The sequence below is a fragment of the Camelus bactrianus genome, chromosome 11, assembly GCF_048773025.1.
Source record: "Camelus bactrianus isolate YW-2024 breed Bactrian camel chromosome 11, ASM4877302v1, whole genome shotgun sequence".
Lineage (NCBI taxonomy): Eukaryota > Metazoa > Chordata > Mammalia > Artiodactyla > Camelidae > Camelus > Camelus bactrianus.
The window spans coordinates 26724466-26746502 of NC_133549.1; the positions used below are offsets into that span (position 1 = coordinate 26724466).

General features: G+C 37.3%; 1 protein-coding gene across 4 annotated transcripts in view; it reads right to left on the reverse strand.

Moving 5' to 3' along the window:
- INPP5F (inositol polyphosphate-5-phosphatase F) overlaps positions 1-22037 on the reverse strand; it is a 77100-nt gene that overhangs the window by 36829 nt on the left and 18234 nt on the right. For all 4 annotated transcript variants that reach the window (XM_074373534.1, XM_074373533.1, XM_074373535.1 and 1 more), the window contains exons 2-3: positions 21882-21962; positions 6471-6607 (exon numbers count right to left, since the gene is read on the reverse strand). In XM_074373534.1, coding sequence (XP_074229635.1) covers positions 6471-6607; positions 21882-21962 — 218 coding nt within the window. The remainder of the gene's footprint in view (positions 1-6470; positions 6608-21881; positions 21963-22037) is intronic.

Genomic DNA, 22037 nt, shown 5'->3' on the forward strand with positions numbered 1-22037 from the left:
TCAAAACAGGATATTATGCATTTGTCAGACACAGTTATTCCTTAAGAACATTCAAGCCAGCAAAAATTTCCCCTAGGAATCTATCAAAGATGATTCTAAATACCCAGCTATTGGAAAGCAATCTTGGAGCAGCACGTCGAGTCTGCACCCACACTCTCCTGACTCTCAGGATGGGGGTCGTTTTTCTCTGTAGGGCTAGTTTCCTGCTGTGTCTCCTCTAGGATCAGGACCTTGCCCCATCATTCATCTCCTCTCTCCTCTGTTCCAACCTCTCTCTCCCTCACAGCCCCTTTCCTACCACCTTTTAACACTGTCCAAGTTTACCAGAATTTTTTTAAAAATCCATTCCTCAAACCCAGATCTCCTCTGTGAGTTAGCAGGGTACAGTGTCACAGTCACTGCAACTGTGAGGACTACAGTCTGACTGGGGTAGGTCAACGAGTGAAGGCCCGGTGAAACTGCTCAGGCAGAGTGAAACAGGGATCCCCTCACTCTGAAAAGGACAAACCTTCTATCTGTCTAAGAATGTGACACTAATGATTACACCCTGATGTCTCTTCCTCTGGTCCCTTGATACCTGTCTCTCTGGGTTCTTCCCCAACCTCTGACTGTTCCTTTTCTGTCTTCTTTGCTGGCATTCCTATCTCTAAACATGATAGTGGTTCCCAGTGTTCTGTCCTTAGCTCTCTTCCCATCCTTAATGCTCCGCCTAGAAAATTTCAGCCTCTTTCCTCATTTTAACTACTACTATGTTTAACATCATATTTCTAACTCCACTCTTTTGCTCTGAGCTCATGACCCAAAAATATAACATCTCCCCACTACTGACACACTAGTCCCTCAAATTCAGCATCTCCAAAACTGACCTGTCTGTTTCCCAAATCTTGCTCCTTCTCTGGTACATGCGCTCTCAGGCAATGATTACAATACCCACCCAATCACTTAAGAAACCTTGGAGGCATCTTCCATTATTCTCCTTGCTAAAGTCTCTCCTATCAACCCAACTACATCATGCTGATTTTTATTGTATTAATTCAGATCCTTATCTTTTGCCCAGACCAGTGTTTCTCAGGGAGATTCTACTGGCTTAACAGACAGGAAAATTATTTTATGCACAATTATCCCACTTAGAGCAGACAACCTAATAGCCTCCTTCCATGAACTGGAGAATCCCACTCCAGCATCAGGCTTAACACACTGAACACGGCTCCAGGCCCCCATCTCCAACGTAGCCCTTTGTGTTCCCTTCACTGTGCAGGGGCCAAATCTCCACCTGCCACTGCCTGCTTCTGGATCCAGAATCCAGGAGGCCTATGGCCTCAGTTTGACCCACAATCCCATTTATGGTGATAAGATGCTGCTTCTGTCTAGGCCTGGCAATGACTTGTTTGTTTTTCTTTTGCTTTCTCTTTGTACCTCTATCCTCTTTTCTGGGCTTGGAACAGAGCTGATGCAGGCCTAATATCCCTTAACTACCTAATCAACAGCTCTAAAAAAAAAAAACAAAAAAACCCCCTGAAACCTGTTTTTAAAAGTTTGTTACAAGTCCATTTACTGATAAAATAAACCCTGAACTGATAATGAAGTGATTTATAGTCATCGTTTACCTTCTTTGGCATGAATATTCACGATTCTTTAAGAAGTATGAACGTGTTGTATTGAGGGTAACGTCCCAGACTCACTGGGCATATATAGAATACGTGGAATAACCTTCTGAAAATTCCCCAAAACCGGAGTTCTAAAACAAATATGGCCCCAAAGTTTCCAAATAAGGATTGTGATCTGGATCTGTGAGCAAAGCACAAATTCACTACAACATCTTATCTAGAAATCTCTGTCTCTTAAAACTGATTTTTCTAAATAGAAATTTAAAATTACTTTAAACATAAACATTTTCAAGTAATATTTTAGAATCTTCCGTATACACAGTTAACTTTAAAAAAAAAAAAAAAGAAAGAAAGCACAGACCACTACCTTTTTAAAAGGTAAATTTAAAATCAGTCCTACCAAAAAACAGGGATGGAGAAAATTACTTCTTAGGCTCGATCCCTTCCAGTCCTAAAATGCTTTGTTTAGACAGAGCTCTTGGGATTAGAACATTGTGTCGACAGTGGGATCATCTTCCCTTTTCCAGAAGCCCAGCCAGCCCTGTGTAATGTGTGCTTAGGCCCTTATCACACACTGATACACACAGTCTCAAAAAGAAAACCACCACCACAAGCACCATGGTGTTCCCCTGGTTTTTCTACTATTCTAGCAACTTACGTTTCACAACCAAGATTAAAAACTGATGTTGCCACTGTCGTTTAAGGAAAATAAATGATTTTACTTTAAAAGTTGGTATCTATCTATGTCCATCTGGAGCTAAAATTTTAAACAGATGTCTACTGGGAAACCAAATATGGAAAATGATGCAGTTATCTATTAAAGGTAATAAGATACAGCAAATAAGATACACAGACATGAAACATAAGCATATAAAACTTTAAAGGATATTTTTTTCAAAAGAAAGAACATCTACGTTCTCATTTATTTGAACTCCACAGATTCTTCATCCCCTTGTACAGATTTTTTTTTAATGGCACACTGCTTTGAAAAATAGTCTGGCAGTTTCTTAAAAGGTTAAACACAGAGTTACTATATGACCCCACAATTCCTTCCTATGTATGGAATTTCTCTTTCTTCCAAGAGAAACGAAAACAAATGCCCACCAGAAACTTGTACACAGATGTTCACAGCAGTATTATTCATAACAGCCCCAAAGTGAAAACTACCCAAATGTCCATCAACGGAGGAATGGATAAATAAAATGTGGTATATCCATACAAAGGAATAAAAAGGAATTCAGTACTGACACGCTACAACAGCATGAACCTTGAAAACATTGTGCCAAATAAAAGAAGCCAGTCACAAAAGGTCACATATTGTATGATTCCATTTATAAGAAATGTTCAGAATAGGCAAACTTACAGAGACAGAAAGCAGATTAGTGTTTGCCTAGGATTTGCCTGGGGTTTGGAGGGAAATGAGGACTGACTGCTAATGAGCACAGTGTTTTTTTTTTTTTTAGAATGATAAAAATGTTCCAAAACTGATTGTGGTGATGGTTACAAAACTCTGAATATACTAAAAACCACTGAATTATGTGCTTTAAGTGGGTGAACTGTATAGTATGAGAATTATTTTTAAAACTGGCAAGCAAATAAGCCATATATCAGAACTAAAAAGTCAACCGAGGTAGAAAACTAGAAATTCTATTAATTCCAAACTCAAACAAAAGTGCTTCTGCTCCAGTGACAGAAGACAGCTGAGGCCCTAGAAAGTCTGACAACAGTGACCACACTAAAGAGCCCGAGGGTCCTGCTGGGAAAGAATAAGAGCAGTGGGTATTCAAACCGGTAACACAGACGTCCAAATTACAAAGACATACTAAGAAGACATAAGAACCAGTTATGCTTAAAAAAGTCTTATGAGCATAATACGTGTATGGCCATGAAAAATAATAGGAGTTAAGTAGGAAAAAAATACACAAAGATGCAAAAAGTAAGAACTGTTATGAAAATTTGAAAGTAATTTTGCTCCTCCAAAGAGCTGAGGGCAAATGGAAACAACCATTAAAACTCACCAGAATACTGACAGTGATTATTTCTAAGTAGGGGTATTTTTTTCTCCTCCTCAGTTACAATTTACTGTATAATCAAAAAACAAAACAAAACAAAACAAAACAAAACAAAAAGGAAAAAACCAAAATTATCATGCTTCTAAAAGCGCCTTTTAGATGGAGTTATATGAAATTGAAATAAGGATATCAAAAATTTCAATTAACATGTCAGAAAATAAGCAAGCAGTCGTAATTTTCCACATAGCTGTACTCTGCCCTCCCCCTTATTGTTCACTGTTGTAAAGCCGCATTACCATAAATAGGATTAAAGGAAGGGGAAAAAAGGCTTAAATACAAACTTCTAAAATCATCTTCTTGAGAGAGAAAAGCATGCCAAACTACTCCCTAAACTGGGATCTGGCAAATTTTTTCTTTATAATCACGCTTACCCCTAATTAGTAAGGGTCATTACATATTTCCAATTCTTAACATACTTTTAGTACTCCTGGCAAATGCTGCAGCTCATACCATTTAACAGTGCTGTAAAATTACTCAGCTACGTCACGTGGGGGAATATATCATTTTCACTTTGATTTGCAGATAATCTCTTTCATTTGAGAGTATCAAGAGAGAAAAGGAAAAGTCTTCAGAATACAGACATTTGTAAAGCTCTCATCATATTCACATTTTAAAATTCCACTAAATGTCATTTCCTAATCTTCCCCTCCACCACCCCATTTATACAGTAGTCAGCTACTAATTTCAAATCCTAGATTGGTGGCCACAAAGGGCATCAGGAAAGTCCAGCAAGAGTCCCGACCATCTCTGGATGAGGACAGTTCATTTCACCAGGGTTGGGGTTGCCAGATGCGCAAACTGATGACTGACAGGTGACCAAGGTGCTGGACGAGCTGGTCCCTGATCTAAGTCTAACTATCAGGGTCCTCAGGATTAATACTCAAACCAGAATGCTGCCCAAGGCGTGCTCACCCTCAAGGCAAAGGTTGGTGACAGGAAGCCACATTGACCTTGTCAGCAATCATCCAAAAGACACCAATGACGAGTTTATTGGTTTAGTAAACTGATACAATTTTTGTTAGTCTGGCTGCTCTTTGCTAAATAAAATGCAAACAAAACTGCAAACACCTGCTTTTAATAGGCCCAATGCCACCTAAGTCATCTAAGGATCAGCAATCGTGGGCAGTATTCTATCTCTAGTACCAATTAAAGGACAACATGAAGTTCTCTGATCTTCTTTTGATTCCTGTAACAAATAATAGGAGCCTCCTAGGTTCACTGTAATGTTTCCTAATGCTGAATTGTCAAACTTACAATAAAATGTGAAGCATAAAAATAACTTTTACAGGCACATCCCCATTTTATTGCACTTCACAGATATTGCTTTTTTGCTTTTTTTAAACAAAAAGGTTTGTGGCAACTCTGGTGCCATTTTTTTCAGCAGCATTTGCTCACTTCAGGTCTCTGTCACGTTTTGGTAACTCTCACAAGATTTCAAACTTTTTCATTATTATTATATTTGTTATGGTGATCTGTGATAGGTGATCTTTTAATGTTACTGTAAGATTATGACTCACTGAAAACTCAGATGATGGTTAGCAGTTTTTAGCAATATATTTTTAAAGTATGTACATTATTTTTTTAAGCATATTGCTCTTGCACACTTAACAGACTACAATATACGATGAACATAACTTTTATATGCACTGGGTAATCAAAAAATTCGTGTGACTCATGTTATTGTGATATTTGCTTCACTGTAGTGGTCTGGAACTGAACCCACAGTATCTTTGAGGTATGCCTGTATTTAGTTTTTTAAACAATTTAACCCTGTCCCAAACTTCCTTCCCAAGAACTCAGCCTAGAAAGACACATATTGAGTTATGGGTCAGTGGGCCCTCTGCTGTTCAGGTAACAGGGAGGCAAGCTCAGTTTAGTGATACGGACCGGACGGCCTGAGTCCCTGTCTGGACGTGCCAGCTGTAAAGTAAATCCTCCGCCAAGCCTTCTTTCTTCGCCTGCACAATACGGATTGTAACTGTGCCTACTTTAATACAGTAGTCCAAGGGATTAAATATGATAATCCATTTAACCATGAGGGCCTGCCTGGCACATCACACAGTGATCAAAATAGGTTAGGACTATGGCAGAGTGATGACATCCCTGCAAAGAGTGGTGCCACGTCCCCACACTGATTGCAGAGAGGATACAAATGCTTTCATGGGTTACTTCTACCAGGCGGTGGCAGCTCCTGGTGTGGAGACAAACACTGGCCCTGGGCAATCTCATTATCTTGGCCTTAAGTCACTCTACTTGTGGGCCTGGTTTCCTCTTGGAAAATGAAAAAGTCTCACTAGATCAGTGGTTTTCTTTTTTTAAAAAACAAAAATACTTTGTTTAAAAAAAATTACGAAAAAATATAGCCTTAGAAAAATGTCAAGAAATACAGGTAAAAGAGGATATAGTAAAAGTTAAATCTCACCTTCTTGACTCTCTCCCCTCCCCCAAATCAGCTTTCAAACTGCTGTGCAAAGTCCTAGGGATCCCTACAAGCAGAAGGTGGCTTTCCAGGAGAGGCCAGGCAGGCAGGGCCCCCAAGGAACCCTTCTTCCCCCATCACCACCTCAACCAAAGCAGCTCTAATGTTATGCATCTATTTATATACTGGATTTCACAGATTTTAAAACAAAAGATCCACTACTAAAGTGAAGTTTGAAAATCACAAGATTAAATTACTCTAAAGAGTACTCAGCTCTAAAATCATATGATTCTGGTCTATTAAAGCAAATCCTCATACTTGCTATTAAATCTATACCAAGTTTCCCTAAACTTTCCTGAGACTTCATCTTACCTCTAGTTCAAGATCCTGAGGTTCCATTTCAGAAAGTGATAGCACAGCAATTTTGGTAACTTTACAGACCTCATGGTCTCCTGGAAGTTTGCCCACCAAAGCTTTCTGCCGAATTAAAATAAGCCACCACGGAAGACCTGAAAGAGAAAAGCCATATTTAATGTCTGTTTCTATAAAGTGCTACTGTCCTGGCAAACTGTAGGTGAATAATCTAACAAAATGTGCAAAAGATAGAATCCTTTAAAGCAAAGCGCACAACAAAGATACACAAATGGCCCTTGAATGTATGAAAAGATGTTCAGTGGAGATGTACATTAAACTGTTGCAATACCTGGAGATAATAAAAAAGTATGACAGCACATTTGCTGGCAAGGCTGTGGGAACCAGGTACTCTCATAGTGCTGGTGGGAACACAGATACTACTTTTCTGGAGGGAAATGTTGTGACAACTAACAATAATACATATGTACTTACCTTTTAACCTAGCAATCCCACTCTTGTGAATTTACCCTGATGATATACCTCAACAACACAAAAGTATATACACTAAAATCTATTCATTGCAGCAGTCCCTAACTGCAAAATACTGGGAAAAAATTTGAATGGCTAGACACAGGAAAATGGTTGAATAAACTATGGCACATCTATGCAGTGGGGTACTATGCACCTGTGAAAAAGTTAGAACCATTCTATGAACTGGTAAGAAGTGATTCCTGGATATATTAAGGGAATAAACTTGATATATTATTAATATATAAGGGTATAATATAATAGGGTAAAGTATTAAATCACAGCACAAAAGAGTACCTAGAGCATGGCTACCCTTTCTGTAAGAAAGGTAAGAGAAAATATGCATGTATCTGCTCATCCGTACAAAAAGAAAGAGAAAGAAATTAGAAATTAATGAGACTGGTTACCTAACAAGGAGTAGGTGGAAATGAGCTAGTAGGAGGAAACAGCAATGGGATAAAAGGGACTAGCTTTCTGAGAATACCCTTTCACATAGTTCTGACTCTTAGAACCATGGTAATGTTTAAAATCTCCTCAAAAATAAAAAGTTCTAATCAACCAGAATGTGGAGGGAACCCAAAACAAAATGCTAAGAGTAACCCAACTCTGTTACAGATAAAAAATGTAGCCACACTGTAGGAGAGGAGAAAAAAAAAAACTAAATAACTTTGGAAAACAGTATTTTGCAAGGATAAAGACAAAAAGAATTGTATACAATATTGTACTCTAGTTAATGAATTTATTCTTCAAAAGGGTATGTGTTAGCAATTCCAAAACTACTTTATGTATACACTAGGACTGAGCAAATAAGCAAACATGTTGAAGAAAGTGGAGGAGAGGGGTGTAAAGCAAGTGAAAGAAATATTTAATAAATACAAGAGAGAAAGGAAAGAAAACACTTAGAGGCCCAATAGTTATCTTTTCAATCCAAAGTTCTAGTTCCCATAAAATATTTTTATTTAAATGAGAAATAGTCTATGAAAGACAGTATGCAAAAGCAATTTTTCATATCACAAGGCTAACACCCTTTAAAAAAACTACCTAATCGATAACAAAAATAAAAGTAATTGAAACAGTGTTTCAGGAGTTCTTTATTAAAGAAAAATGGCATAACGGATATATATCCTCCTTATGAAAAAAGATTTTAAAAAGGGATATATAGTATTTTAGTTTCCCCCATTTTTCCCCCTAAATATTAATAAGCTTTCATTTTAGGGACAGTGTTTTGGAGATGTGCTTTAAACATTTCATAAATCCAAGAGTTTGAAAACATTTCATAATTTATAAAGTAGGGTGCAAATCTATTCCAAAGTTTCAAGGCTTTTATAAGTCATTTCATTATTCATTATCATTAAACTCTAACTGAGGACCTATAATATGCTGGGAAGAATGTCAGGCATGGATTAAGGTTACCAAGCACCTAACACACAAAAAACATAACCCATAATAAATAAGGTGAATGTCAATACAGTCTGTTGAATAAAAATAAATCCTTACCATAAGTCTCTTAACCTTACAAGAATAATTTCTGTTTTACACTGAACGATTTAGAGTGTTGGTAGCTGATCAGACAAGCCAATATTAGGAAGCCCTCTTCCTTGTTTATGTCTTCTTGTCTTCCTATTGACACGGGGAATTGCAATTTAAAGAAATCACAGCAATGACAAAAACACAATGTGCATAATCAAATGTAATAAATGTCTTCCCAATAAGCCATCTAATGGTATAGTACCAAAAATAGAAAAATATTAAATTACAAACAGAAGTTTTACCCCACACATAGACTAACTTGGGAAACCAAAAGGTATGCTTTTTTCCAAAAAAAAATTGGTATTGCAATACTGAAATTCAACGTATGAACTCAAATACATTTAAAAATAAAATATGCGTATTTTTAAAGTTATTTATCTACTCATACACAGAAAATGAAAAACTGAGGTGCTTCTGTAAAAAACATTACAGACTGAATTCAGTATACCTAGCGGGTTATAATGAAGATTAAATCTGAGAAAATATAATGTAAATGATCTTGAAAAAAGAAAAAAATTTTTTAACATTTTTTATTGATTTATAATCATTTTACAATGTTTTGGAGAAAAATATTTTTTAAATAGTAGCTTTCCCTTTTCAGAGAAGCCTCAATATTTTGAACTTTGAGGCCAGAACTCAACTTCAAATTTCAGCTCAATTATTTATTTGCCACGTACTGCAGCATAATACTTAACTGCTTAAATCTCAGTTTTCTCATCTGTAGATTGGGATAAAACTGCCTATTTCAGAGAGGAGCTATGAGGATTAAATAACTTTTATAATTCATGTTATTACTACTAAGAGCTAATGTTTACCAGGTAGCAAAACATATTATAAAGCTACAGTAAATAAAACAATGTGATGCCCGTATAGGAACGGATAAATGAATACTAGAAAAGGACAGAGAAGACAGACACAGGTACCCATGAAAATATGGTCTGTAATCTAGTACATGATGACGAAGAGGGGAAAGTATGGTGTTGAAAAACATACTGAAGTATTTGCAGATAAATATATATCTGGAATCTGCTTTGAAATAATTTATTGAATAACCACAAATAAAAATGTACTTTTATAGTTGACTTCCACCCAGATCTACAAATTTCATTAGGTTACTATCTCATAAGTCTTTTAATATATAGTTTCCTGTCTTTCTGTTTTCAATCTCACACGTTGCTCAAAATGAAAAAAGTAAGAGTAAGATAGAAAACTGATATTTACTAGTTATAATCTAAGTAAGTTGGGATGACGAAAATGTCCTGGAATTAGATAGTGGTGATGGTTGTACAACCTTATGAAGATACTAAAAAACCACTGAATGGATACTTTAAAGTAGTGAATTTTATGGTTTGTGAGCTATGTCTCAATTTAAAAAAAAAAAAAAGCTCCTTCTAGGAACCCTACTTCAAAATGACACCTGCACCCCAATGTTCATAGCAGCACTGTTTACAACAGCTGAGACATAGAAACAGCCTAAATGTCCAAAAACAATGACTGGATAAAGACGATGTGGTATATTTATACAATGGAATACTACTCAGCCATAAAAAATGACAACATAATGCCATTTGCAGCAACATAGATGTTCCTGGAGAATGTCCTTCTAAGTGAAGTAAGCCAGAAAGAGAAAGAAAAATACCATATGAGATCACTCATATGTGGAATCTAAGGAAAAAAAAAAAACAAATACAAAACAGAAATAGACTCATAGACATAGAATACAAACTGACAGTTGCCAAGGGGGCGGGGGTGGGAAGGGACAGACTGGGATTTCAAAACATAGAACAGATAAATAAGATTATACTGTATAGCACAGGGAAATATATACAAGATCTTGTGGTAGCTCACAGCAAAAACAATGTGACAATGAATATATATATGTTCGTGTATAACTGAAAAATTGTGCTCTACACTGGAATTTGACACAACATTGTAAAATGACTATAATTCAATAAAAAAATGTTAAAAAAAAAAAAAAGCTCCTTCTAAAGTACAAAAGATTTTCCTAGGAGTCTTACCTATCAGAGTAGAGAATAAAAAACTAACAATATATTTCCTGCCAAACACAAAGATATAGGTATTTGAAATAGTGTTCAAAGGAACAATTAAAATGATCACAATGGAAAAAAGACAAAATTTTGAATTGGACACTGAGACATTTCCAGGCAAAATCACTGACTCTAGAAAACAAAGCAAAACAAACAAAAAACCTCATGGGAAATAACAGCAATCGGTATTCCTGTAATTATTTTGCCTTAGCTGAAACAAAACACAACAATAACATGTAGAAGCTTGGAAGTCTGGCAAAAATGAGCATGTTAGTTACAAGGTTAAATGATCCAAATATATTTTCTCTAGTTTGAGTTTTAAGGCAAGAAAAACATAGATGTACAGCATCACTATTATTTAGCAATCTGAGTATCCATCAGGCATAATTGTCATAAAGTTTTTAAAAGCACCAACGCAGGTTATTCCATTAATTTATATCACCCACCAGAAAAGAAACTTGGCTTGATTAAAGCTGCCACACTGAGATCTGGATATGTAGTGTAATCAACCAAGTATCAAAGGTAACTTAGTCTAGCAAGGTCTTTTGGCATATATTTTCTCAACTTTTTAACTATATTACAATGGGGGGGGGGGTGTTGGGAAGCCAATTTTGTAACCCTGGCTCTTTCAGGAAAAGACAGACAAGAAAATCTGATTTCCCCAGCAAGTTAAGAAAACTGGTTAGGAAGTGATTACCTTGAAAAGTATGACAGTTAGGGTAAGCTCAAACAATAGTCCTGGAAAAGATTCAATTGCTTGCCCTATACTATAACAGACTCACTTAAAAGAGGATAAGCAATAGTAGGATAAAGATTTTCTTCAAAAAAAATTTTTTTTCCCCTAAAATCAGATGAAAATCTTTTCTTCCTACTCATGACTTCACCTCTGGGAAGTACTACCTCTACATTATTTCTCAACATGGCTATCCATCCTCCCAACACACAGAAAAGATAAGCATCTGATCCAACAACGAGTGTCTAGCAATCCTTTTTATTTCTGTTAATGTTAATTACATAGGAAATATAAAAATACATCCCATTTGTTTAAAAATGTAAACATTACAGATAAAACTAATATTCCTTTTGACCACTGTTCCCCACTCCATGGAAATTCTTTAAATCTAATCTACAGTCCACTTTGTGAATTCTTTCATACAAAGAGACTAGTAGAGATGGAGAGCAACTGGTCACCATTCTTGACATTAGTCCTTTTAATCTTACTTGACAGCTTAAGAATGACTTTTTAAACATACATAATTTATTCTTCATATGAAACATTCAAATGTACACTGACTTACTGAGAATTTTTGAGAAAGAGCACTAATGAGTATTTGGTGTTGTAATTTACTCTTTTAAAAATTTTTTAATGCAACACAGCTTTATCTAGTTTTTCCAAAGCACTTAATTTAGCTTTTATAGAAATAGGAAGTCTTTCTTTTGTGTACTCGTAGTTGATGGGCTTATTTAATATTTGATTATGTAATTACAACATCGAGTAAGACAGGTATAAACAGGTTTGGAAATAAACAGAAACCTTGAGCCACCAGAAGAGAGAAGGCTTCCTACCCAGTCTCCCACCAGCCTTCAGAGCATCCAGTACATCCACCAGTAAGACTTTGCAGAGGCAGTGAGGCATGTTGGCAAACGGGTTAAATGAGATTCAATGAAATGCGCTCCTACTGATAGAAATACATACACAGTACATATTCTATGTGCCAGACACGTGAAGTGAATGAAATACTTCTGTGGAAATGATTTTGCTTTTTTGTTTTTTTTCTTCTGGCTCAACTTTTCTAAAGACTGGTTCTGATGTGAAGTGCTTCTGTGGGTTTTTTTAAAGACTTTTTTTCTAAGAGAAAAAACTTATTTACTTACTTTTGTAACATATAACCACAATTTATTTTGTAGGTTCTGTTTCACTGCTTTTTGGGGCACTTTCCAGTTTCCCTACATCTCTCTATAAACATTCATGTTATGACCAAAAATAAAAAGAGAAAGCAAGTCTTATCACGACTCTCATGCCTTTTCTTTCTTTAGCCTGCCCCAATCCTGCAGGCTGTATTCCTGAGAACAAAGCACTCCCTTCCCCTCTCCTAGGTCCACCTCTCCTGCACTATCCATGGAGGAGACGCCCGGAAATGACAAAGTAGACAGTACCCTGCCCACTTAACACTGCAAGTCAGTTACGAGCAGAAGAGCCAGCACAATAGGATTTATAATTATAAATACCAATAAATACTAACCCAGGTGGTTACTATATACTCCGAAGTCCTTTGTAACATAATATTCAAATAACAAGTATTTCAATTCTTGAAGAGCTTCTGCAGATTATGCTTCTGAAAGCTCGAAGGAGTCTGTATTTGTACCAGATGAATCAGAGGATGGAGATGTGTTGGTATGAAGGAAAAAAAATGAGGAAAGGGGATTATAGTCAGCTCACCTTTCCTTTCTTCTGTGTCAAGCTGACAATAACAATACTTATGTATTTTTCTGTTGTTTCAAGTTGACAGTCTAAAATTTAAGCCAAATGACTCAGTGCTGTTTTTATATTTTGAGGTTTAGGGCCTTACAAATTTAAAATTGCTATGTCTTTCTGGTGACTTGAACCTTTTGCTATTTTTGAAATGTGTATCTCTCTACACTTCTTGCCAACTGCTTTGATACTGGTATAGCCATGTCAGCTTTTAGCAGGTTAGCATTTGCTTGGTTTTTCTTTTTTTCTATCCTTTTACTTTTGATTGTTCTGTATACATATACCTAACGTGTCTGTGTTAAAAGCAGCTTGCAGATAAACGTTATCGTTTCTCCAGTATGAAAAGCTTTGTTTTTTAACTGAGTACTAAGTCCATTCATATGTAATGTAATTGTTGATATATTTAAGAATCAATCTACCATCTTATCATTTGTCCCACCTATTCTATATACTTTCTTTTCTTGCCTTCTTTTGGATTAAGTTTTTAAGTTCTATTCCTTCCTCTATTATTCTATTTGCCCCTTTTATTAACTTTTTACAATCTTACTGTTCTTTCTTAAACACAATTAGACCTGATAATAATTTGATCATAATCACTTCAAAATATTCACTAAGATAAGAAGCTCAGTAAGAATATAAAGGAGATAAATATAGAAAACAATTTTACAGGTGGTCTATACATACAGTCACTCTTACATTAACAAGCTTCTTCTCTTTATGGTGCTAAAAACTTATTATCACTGCCATAGGAATCACTGAGGAAAACAATTAGCATTTAAGAACAAATTCGTTTATAACTAGACAATGGAATGATCATGAAATAGAAGAGGCAAGCTGGCCTGCCTCTAAAGTGCCTCTCTGCCTGAGGATATAAGCATCTGCCAGTTAAGAGATAAGCTCAGAAATAAGCAGCATGTTTGTCTAATGAGTCCTTGGGGGAGTTCAAAACTGTGGGTCACCTTCATGTGTCCAGTTCAAGCACTGCTCCTACCAGGGAGGTGGAATCATCTCCACCAAGGAGACTGGAGCTCAGTTCAGGGACAAGGGAGGTGATGGAAAATTCTGAAGTATAAGTGATGGAGCAGGCCAAGGGGAGCAAAGAGAGGAGGGAAGGGTCATTCAGCACCTAAGTACCCGGGGAGAGAGTAAAGGGAACAGGGAAGCAAAAAAGGGTGGTGAGAAGATGCCAAAGAAAGGAACCTCTCGCACCACTTAGCTGCCTGCTTCCAAAACCCAAAGCTATTAACAGAACAGGTCAGCTAAACGACAATTAAAGAATCTTTTAAGGATTCACCAGGAATCTAGTCACCAATGAAAATCTTACCTCAAAATACTTCTGAGACCCTCATGAATAAAAAGTGAATATAAAATGACTTTTTAAATTATATTTTGGATTATTTCTATTTTGGCAGAAATGTTATGTCACAAATACTGTTTCTTTAGAATACTCCCCTCAAAGCAACTTTAGTACATGAAAAAAATCCCATTTACATTACCAAAAAGCAGATGTATTTAATTTTTTTATTTAAGATAAAATTAGCAGTAATGACAACAAGATACAACAAAAGCTATCTTCTGGCTTAAATATTTTTAATGGCTTCATTGAGATATAATTTATGTACCATAAAATTCACCCATTGTAAGTATACAAGTCAATGATTTTAATGGATTCATAGAGTTGTGCAACCATCATCACAATCCTTACATGTTTTTACAATGTGAGCTGTCAGTAGACACTAAAACAATCTACTTCTCTCACAATGCAAGTGTACACAGACAATTAAATTCGTATTTAAACAGAAGCACTATCTAAAGCCCATGCCTGGGTCACTCTCTTCTCTCTTGCCTTCTGAGACAGCCCACATTCTACCTATGGGGTAAGTATCTCCTAAGCCACCTTCCCTTCTGAGTGAGACAGACCCCACTCTGTCTATGGAGTGTGTGTCTAAATAAACTTGCTTTCCCTTTTAAATGAATGAATGAATGAGTGCCACGCTGGATAACCAGGCCTCCAGCAGAGGCGCAGAGCTCTGCAGAGACCTTGCCAGGCTTCTCTTTTTCGCCAGTGCCCTTGAAGAGTGGGGTTTTCTAATGGCTTTTTAGGATAAATACTAAAGCAATGCTAGTGGCACTCCATTCATTCGTCACTAAAGCATAAAAATATTTCATGTCATTAATGTCATAGCAAAGTCTCTAGAGACAGCAGAGGACTAAAAGTCGCAGTTTAAAATCGTATGCATAGTACACTTTCCCATTTTAATGTCTGATATACCTTCACTTCAAAAGTGGAGAAACAGCAGGTGGTGAGCACTATGTTAATGAATGGGAGCTACCTGAGTGAACTGTGTAGCTATTCAATACTATGAGTAGTAATTCACTTAATTACTCAACTAAGAGCCTCTCCTGCCAAATTAATCAAGATTCCTAAGAATCTGCTCTTGAAACTATTTCTGAATATATCTTGGAAAAGAAACTTGGGCCTTCCATGTTCAGATATTTCTTATCATAACGAGCTTATCCTTCTCCAGCCTCAAGTAATCTTTTCGTGGATATCTGTGTGATGACATCACACAAAAAGCAAATAGAGGAAACACCAGTCATGGAGGTCTTTTTGCACAGCTGCTAATTCTGCCAACCACCATTTCTCTCTCCTCACTCCCCACCCCTCATCCTGGTCCCATCCAGATTATCTTAGTGATATTTCAGGCCTCAACTCAGACATCACTTCCTCAGAGATGCTTTCCATCCAGGATCCACACCCCACCAGTCAGGCCCCTCTGCCACATGCTTCACAACATCCCACATTTTTCTTCTTCATCAGCTCAAGTCCAACTATAAACCTAATTGGGTAATTAAAGTCCATCTTTAGGATTCAATTCTACGCTCCTGGAAGCTTTGAGCTTCACTCACCCTGCAGCCCCCAGAACACAATAGGCACTCCGTAAATCTTTGTTAAATATTTGCTGAATATTTTTAAATAGACACTGCAAAGGAGGGCACAGCAGTGAGCGAAATAGACATAGCCCCTGTCTTGGGGCTTATTCTCCAGAGGTGGGGAAGGAGGACAAACAAGAAAGAAGAAAACCAAAAATTAATGTGTAATTACAAATATGGTAAGAATTTGACTATCATTCTTACTTCCTCCCAGACACTACAAGGAATAGAAGACAATGATTTTCCGTGGAACTTCACTCTTCTTTCATCTATTTAGCACACTGCATGTCCCTTCTACTTCCTATTCCTCATCTTAATAAATCTCAACCGATCAAACCAAAGTCAGACACCTTCAGGTTGTTGGAGACAGACTTCCATTAGATGTTGACTGAAAGTCCACTTGCCTGCAAATGTCTAGGGGAAGAGACCTTCCAAACCAAAGAAAGGCTAATTGTTCTAAACGGTTGTTTTCTAGGCACCTGGGCTAATAGAACAATTTTGGGGACAGAGCTTGCTAAAAGGAAAGGCAATTATCAGCAGAGGATTATCATAAACAAATAATACTTTTAAATTCTTCCACCACACATTTTTCTAAAGGGGCACATGGATTATGAAATACAACCTTCACTAATGCTACTAATATTTCACTTCTAAAAACATTACTTTGTTTAATTCCCACCATGTAGCCTTTTAGTGACATGTTAGTATCATTATAGTTTCAGTAAACATTAATATTACTGGAAAAAACAGTCCAACTTTAAAATTTGTTCACAATTGTTTACCTAGAACTTTAGTGGTTTTCTAGTGAAATATCTGACACCTCTAAGTTAGTTACCTTTAAAACTAAGGGAAAAAAAATAGCCAGCATCTACTGAATGCTTACTACTATCAGGAGCCATGCTAAGCAGTTCATGTGAGTTTTATTAAATCTTATAATAGCTGTTTCTAGGAGGTGTTATCATCGTTGTCTTACAGTCGGCAACTGAGGCTTGGATGATGGAACGTGATCCAAGGCAATCATGTGATCTCAGCTTCAGTTCACCCCTGGGGCCCGTGTGGAGTCAGTGATACTTGGAAAATGCCCTATCCCACTGTAAAATAAAGTATCAGAAGCAACAGGGGGAATTCTCTTTGACATGCTTTTGTAACGAGCATCCCAGTGATATTAGGTTCCTATTAGGACATTAGGTTCCTATTATGGGCTGAACTATGTCTCCTCAAAATTTGTATGTTGGAATCCTAGCCCAGTGCCTCAGAATGTGACCCTATTTTAACAAAAGGGACCTTTAAAGATATAAGTAAGTTAAAATGAGCTCATTAGGGTGGACTCTAATCCCATATGACTGGGGTCCTTATCAAAGAAATTTGGACAGATGTACACAGAAGACAATGTGAAGATGCAAAGACACGGGGAGAAGACAGCCATCTAAAAGCCAACAAGAAAGGACTCAGAAGAAACCAACCCTGCTGACACCTTGCTCTTGGGCTTCAAGCCTCCAGAATTGCAAGAAAATAAATTTCTGTTTAAGCCCTCCCGTCTGTGGAACTTTGCTGCGGCAGCCCTAGCACGCTAATACAGATTCTAAGTCATGACTGCTTACACCCCATTAGCTTGATGACAGTCATGGCTCACCCACGCCGTGTTCAGACTGTCAATGACAACTGTTCAAGTAAACTAATGTTCCCATCTCACTATGCAAGAACAAAAATTCGTCATTAATATGTAGAGAATAAGTAGGAGGGAAACAGGAGTGAGAAAGAGTTTAAGTACAGACATTTCATTCCCCTCATCTTCTACCCCCAGAAGGAGAGATGCTCCCATGGGAAAATCACATGGAGAGACTGTCTCAGGTCCGACACATACCAGGAGCACACTGCCCATCAGCCAAGCTGGTGGTGTGGCCAGAGCAAGAGCTTCAATGGGGCACAGGGAGGGGAGGAGACGAGGTGTGCCCAGGACAGAGGATGAAGAAAGGCAAGGGGAGAAGAGTAAGATGGATGCTCACAGGGCGAGGAGCCGGGGGTGGAGTGACACACAGGGTGGGGCTGCAGTTCTCCCGTGGGTGAGGGAAAGAAGAACAGCAAGGAGCTCAGAAAAGATTTTCCTTTGCTTCTTCCCCACTCCCTTTCTTAATAGCCAAACCTCAGAAGTGATGTGACAAGAGAAAAAAAAAAAGGTACAGAGGTTAGGAGAGTGAAAAACAGACTTTCCCTGCCTCTCTTTACTTTTTAAAAATGTTATTTTTCTAGTTCACTGTATTCCCCGCCTCTCCCTCCTCCAAAATACCCTATATAACAGGTTTCTACACTGCCTACCAACTTCCCATTTTTGGTTCAAAGAAAGGCACGTGGTGCAAGGAGGGGAAGTGCATGTGAACAGGGGCTGACCACAGGGAATGCCCATACCTTCACCACCTCCTAATGACCACACTTTCACTGCATGAAACTCATCAACCAGTAACATACTTGGACATTCCTTGTAAGAAATGACTTTTGAGTTGTCTACCAAGTGCAGACCCTTCTGCCCTGACTGCCCATCCTGCTTAGAGGTGTGGACATGTTTGAACTTTGTGACCAGGGAAGGCCCCTGAATCAGGCTGAGCCAAAAATGAGTCCACTAGGCGTCTGAACTAGACAGTCGGTCCCAGAGGTTGTAGGGAACATCAGATGTTGGTTGGCTTGAGGGCTGAGGTTGGTTTGAATACCAGATGAGGGTAGAAATGTTGTCTCCCCCCACCCACAGAAACAGAGAAAGCCAAAAGAAGAATGAATACATGGGGAGAAGTGGTCAGAGACTACCTGCTGCAAAATGTAATCTCAGATCCTGCACAAAGCCACTTCTTGGTTTTGTTCCCTTGAATTCCTAATAAAAATTAGTTTGTCTGCATAAGCTGATAGGTTTGTACTTGCAACCAAAGGAGCCTTGATAAAATATTGATAATTTACTAAGCACCTTCAGGTACATTATCTCACTTGAGACTTACAAGACCCTACGGAAAAAAAGTGGGCAGTTATTTTTACTCATTTTACAGTTTACAAAGTAAACTCAGGGCTCCGGGGCATTGTGGCCCACAATGACCCAGCCTTCTGGGATACAAACCCTTGTGAAGCCCCTTCCTACACTGGCTCTGGGCTCGGCAACATGACCTTGACCAATGGGATATTAGCAAGCTTAGTGACACAAGCAGGGGCTTAATAAGCCCTTGTACATTGGAACCTGTCTTCTTGGCACCCTGAAAGGATGTCCAGTATCCAGGAGAGAGAAGGGACCCAAGGAGAGGCCTTGTGAGATCAGATACATGGACATATACGCCACATGAAGGAAAACTGAGACACCCAGGCAAATCTCCAGCTGAATGCTGCCACACAAATGACCCCAGCCAACAGAAGAACAGGGCAGAAGGGCCACATGGTCAATCCATGGAATTGTGAGATATTATACATTTTTGTCGTCTAAAGGCATTAACTTTTTGGGTGACTTGTTACACAGCAATAGATGAAACATGTTATATAACTTCTCTATCTCAAAGCTAATAAATAAAACTTGAGGTTTCTTGACTGATGTCAGTGATTTATTCACTGTTCCCAGATATAACTGAAATTGAAGAAAAATAACTCAGAAGTTTCATATGCTTCACTTAAACAAAAGAAAATGAATTTTAGCTCAGAACACTCAACTGTGAAATTATCCTGTCAGCATATAAATGAATTAAAAATATACGTATGTAAATGTGGACAGGTAGGAGAGTGTGACTAAAATACTTAGTATGTTACACAATGTCTGAATGCTTTTCAAATACTTTTCTCCTTTGTACTGAAAGAATTTAAAAACTACCAAAGACAGAATATACAACACTCACAGTAGTATTATTTCTAAGAGCAAAAAAACAACAATTACCCAAAGAAAAAAGGACAAATTATGATATATTCATACAATAGTGAAAATAAGGGACTAAAGTTTTATACATCAACATGGATAAATCTCAAAAGGATTAAGTTGGGGCAGGGGGAGAAGTCAAAGAATACAAATAGCTTAATATCATTTACACAAAATCTCTAAAATACAGACTTTAGCAACATACTGTTTAGGGATACATATGTAATAAAAGCAATAACGAAGATCAATGGACTAATAAGTACAACAATCAAAATATCACGTTCTCTTGAAGGGAAGGAGACAGGAGGATACAACTGGAGAAAGGCAGTGAGGGCTCCAAAGACATTGGTCATATTTCATTTCTTAATCTGGGTGGGGGGTAACTGTTTTCGTTTTCAGCAAGCTATACTGCATATCTGTGATAAATGGCTTTTTGTGTCTATAAAGCATTTCATAATAAAAACAAATTTTAAAAAATAACCAAAGAATCTAGCAAAAAGAAAATTAGACTGTTTTACAGCAAACTATACTGCGTATTTGTGATAAATAGCTTTTTGTGTCTATAAAACATTACCTAATAAAAAATTCTAAAAAATAACAAAGAATCTAGCAAAAAGAAAATTAGACTGTCTCTGACCATTTGTGCTTTATAATATCCAGAAATCTACCTAGCTTCCAAATGCTCAATAATTTTATTTTAAAAGAATTTTTAAAAGCACACTACAGAGGTAGCTACACTCCCAATTACACAGCAGTAACAGCAAAGCTTCCTACAGCTCATAACTCATATTAAAATTGATACCAAAGGAAGACTAGATACTTCAACTTAGTGCTTAAAATATTTCATTTAATCCTTTTCATGACTTTTTGGCACCTACCCGTATAATATCTACTTTCTCAAAAACAAAATTCCCTCTGAATCCAGGGCACAGGTGCCTGTCCTTCCAAGGGAGGGCCTGGTGAATAACCTAGACCTTCCATCAATTTGCTTGACCTTGATAGGGCTCCCAGAGAGGACTGCACTGTGTATGCACAGATCCATGCTCTTTCCTGGCCAGAGGTGACTCTATCAGGAATGGACAGCTGGCCCAAAGTCAACCAGTCCCAATCTGCCACCTGTCTACTTCTCCAGCCTTATTCCTACTATCCTCTCCCTCAAAATCAGTATAGTTGGTATATCTTTCTGTCAGACCACCTAGCACAATTAACAAATAACTATACATTTATTTTAGTGATTACTCACTAATGTCTGTCTTCTCTCCTAAACCGTAAACTCTGTGAGTATGGGATTGGGTCAGCTTTTGCTCACTGTTGTGTTCAACTGACTAGCATAATTCCTGACACATAGTAGGCATTTAATAAGTTGTTGGGGTTTTTTTAAGACAAAGAAAGGATTGCAATATTATGCCTCCCTCTGCCTAAAGCTTTTCAGGTATATCTCAGAGATACTGTGGGTTCAGTGCAGACCACTGCAATAAAGTGAATATTGCAATAAAATGAGTCACTCAAATTTTTTGGTTTCCCAGTGCACATAAAATTTGTTTACACTAAACTGTAGTCTATTAAGTGTGCAATAGCATTATGTTTGAAATAAATGTATACATCTTTATTAAAAATACTTTCTTGCTAAAAAATGTTAACCATCATCTGAGCCTTCAGGGAATCATAGTAGTAACATCAAAGATCACTGATCACAGATTACCATAATAAATATACAGTTTAAAATACTGCAATAATTATCAAAATGTAGGCACAGAGACATGAAGTAAGCAAATGTTGTTGGAAAAATGGCACCAACAGATTTGCTTGACACAGGGTTGCCATAAAATTTAAATTTGTAAAAAAATGCACTATCTGCAAAGGGCAATAAAATGAGGTATTTTTGTTTCACTTGTATGGAAATATATCCACTCTGGGCAGATCCAAAATTAAGGCAAAGGAATCAAAGCCATTAAAGAATCTACATGTATCCTCAAAGGAAAAAATGTCATAGAATGCCACATTAAATTTGACAAGTTTAAAGAGTTAATAAAACATACCTGAATGTAGCTGAATTTTCCCAATTACACCTTCTACCAACCCCAAACAAATGGGATTCCAGGCAAGAAGTAGATCAGTAGCTAAAATAAAATAAGAAGCAGTCATGAGAAAATACTCATCAAAAAACATATTAAAACAGTATCTTTATAGAGAAC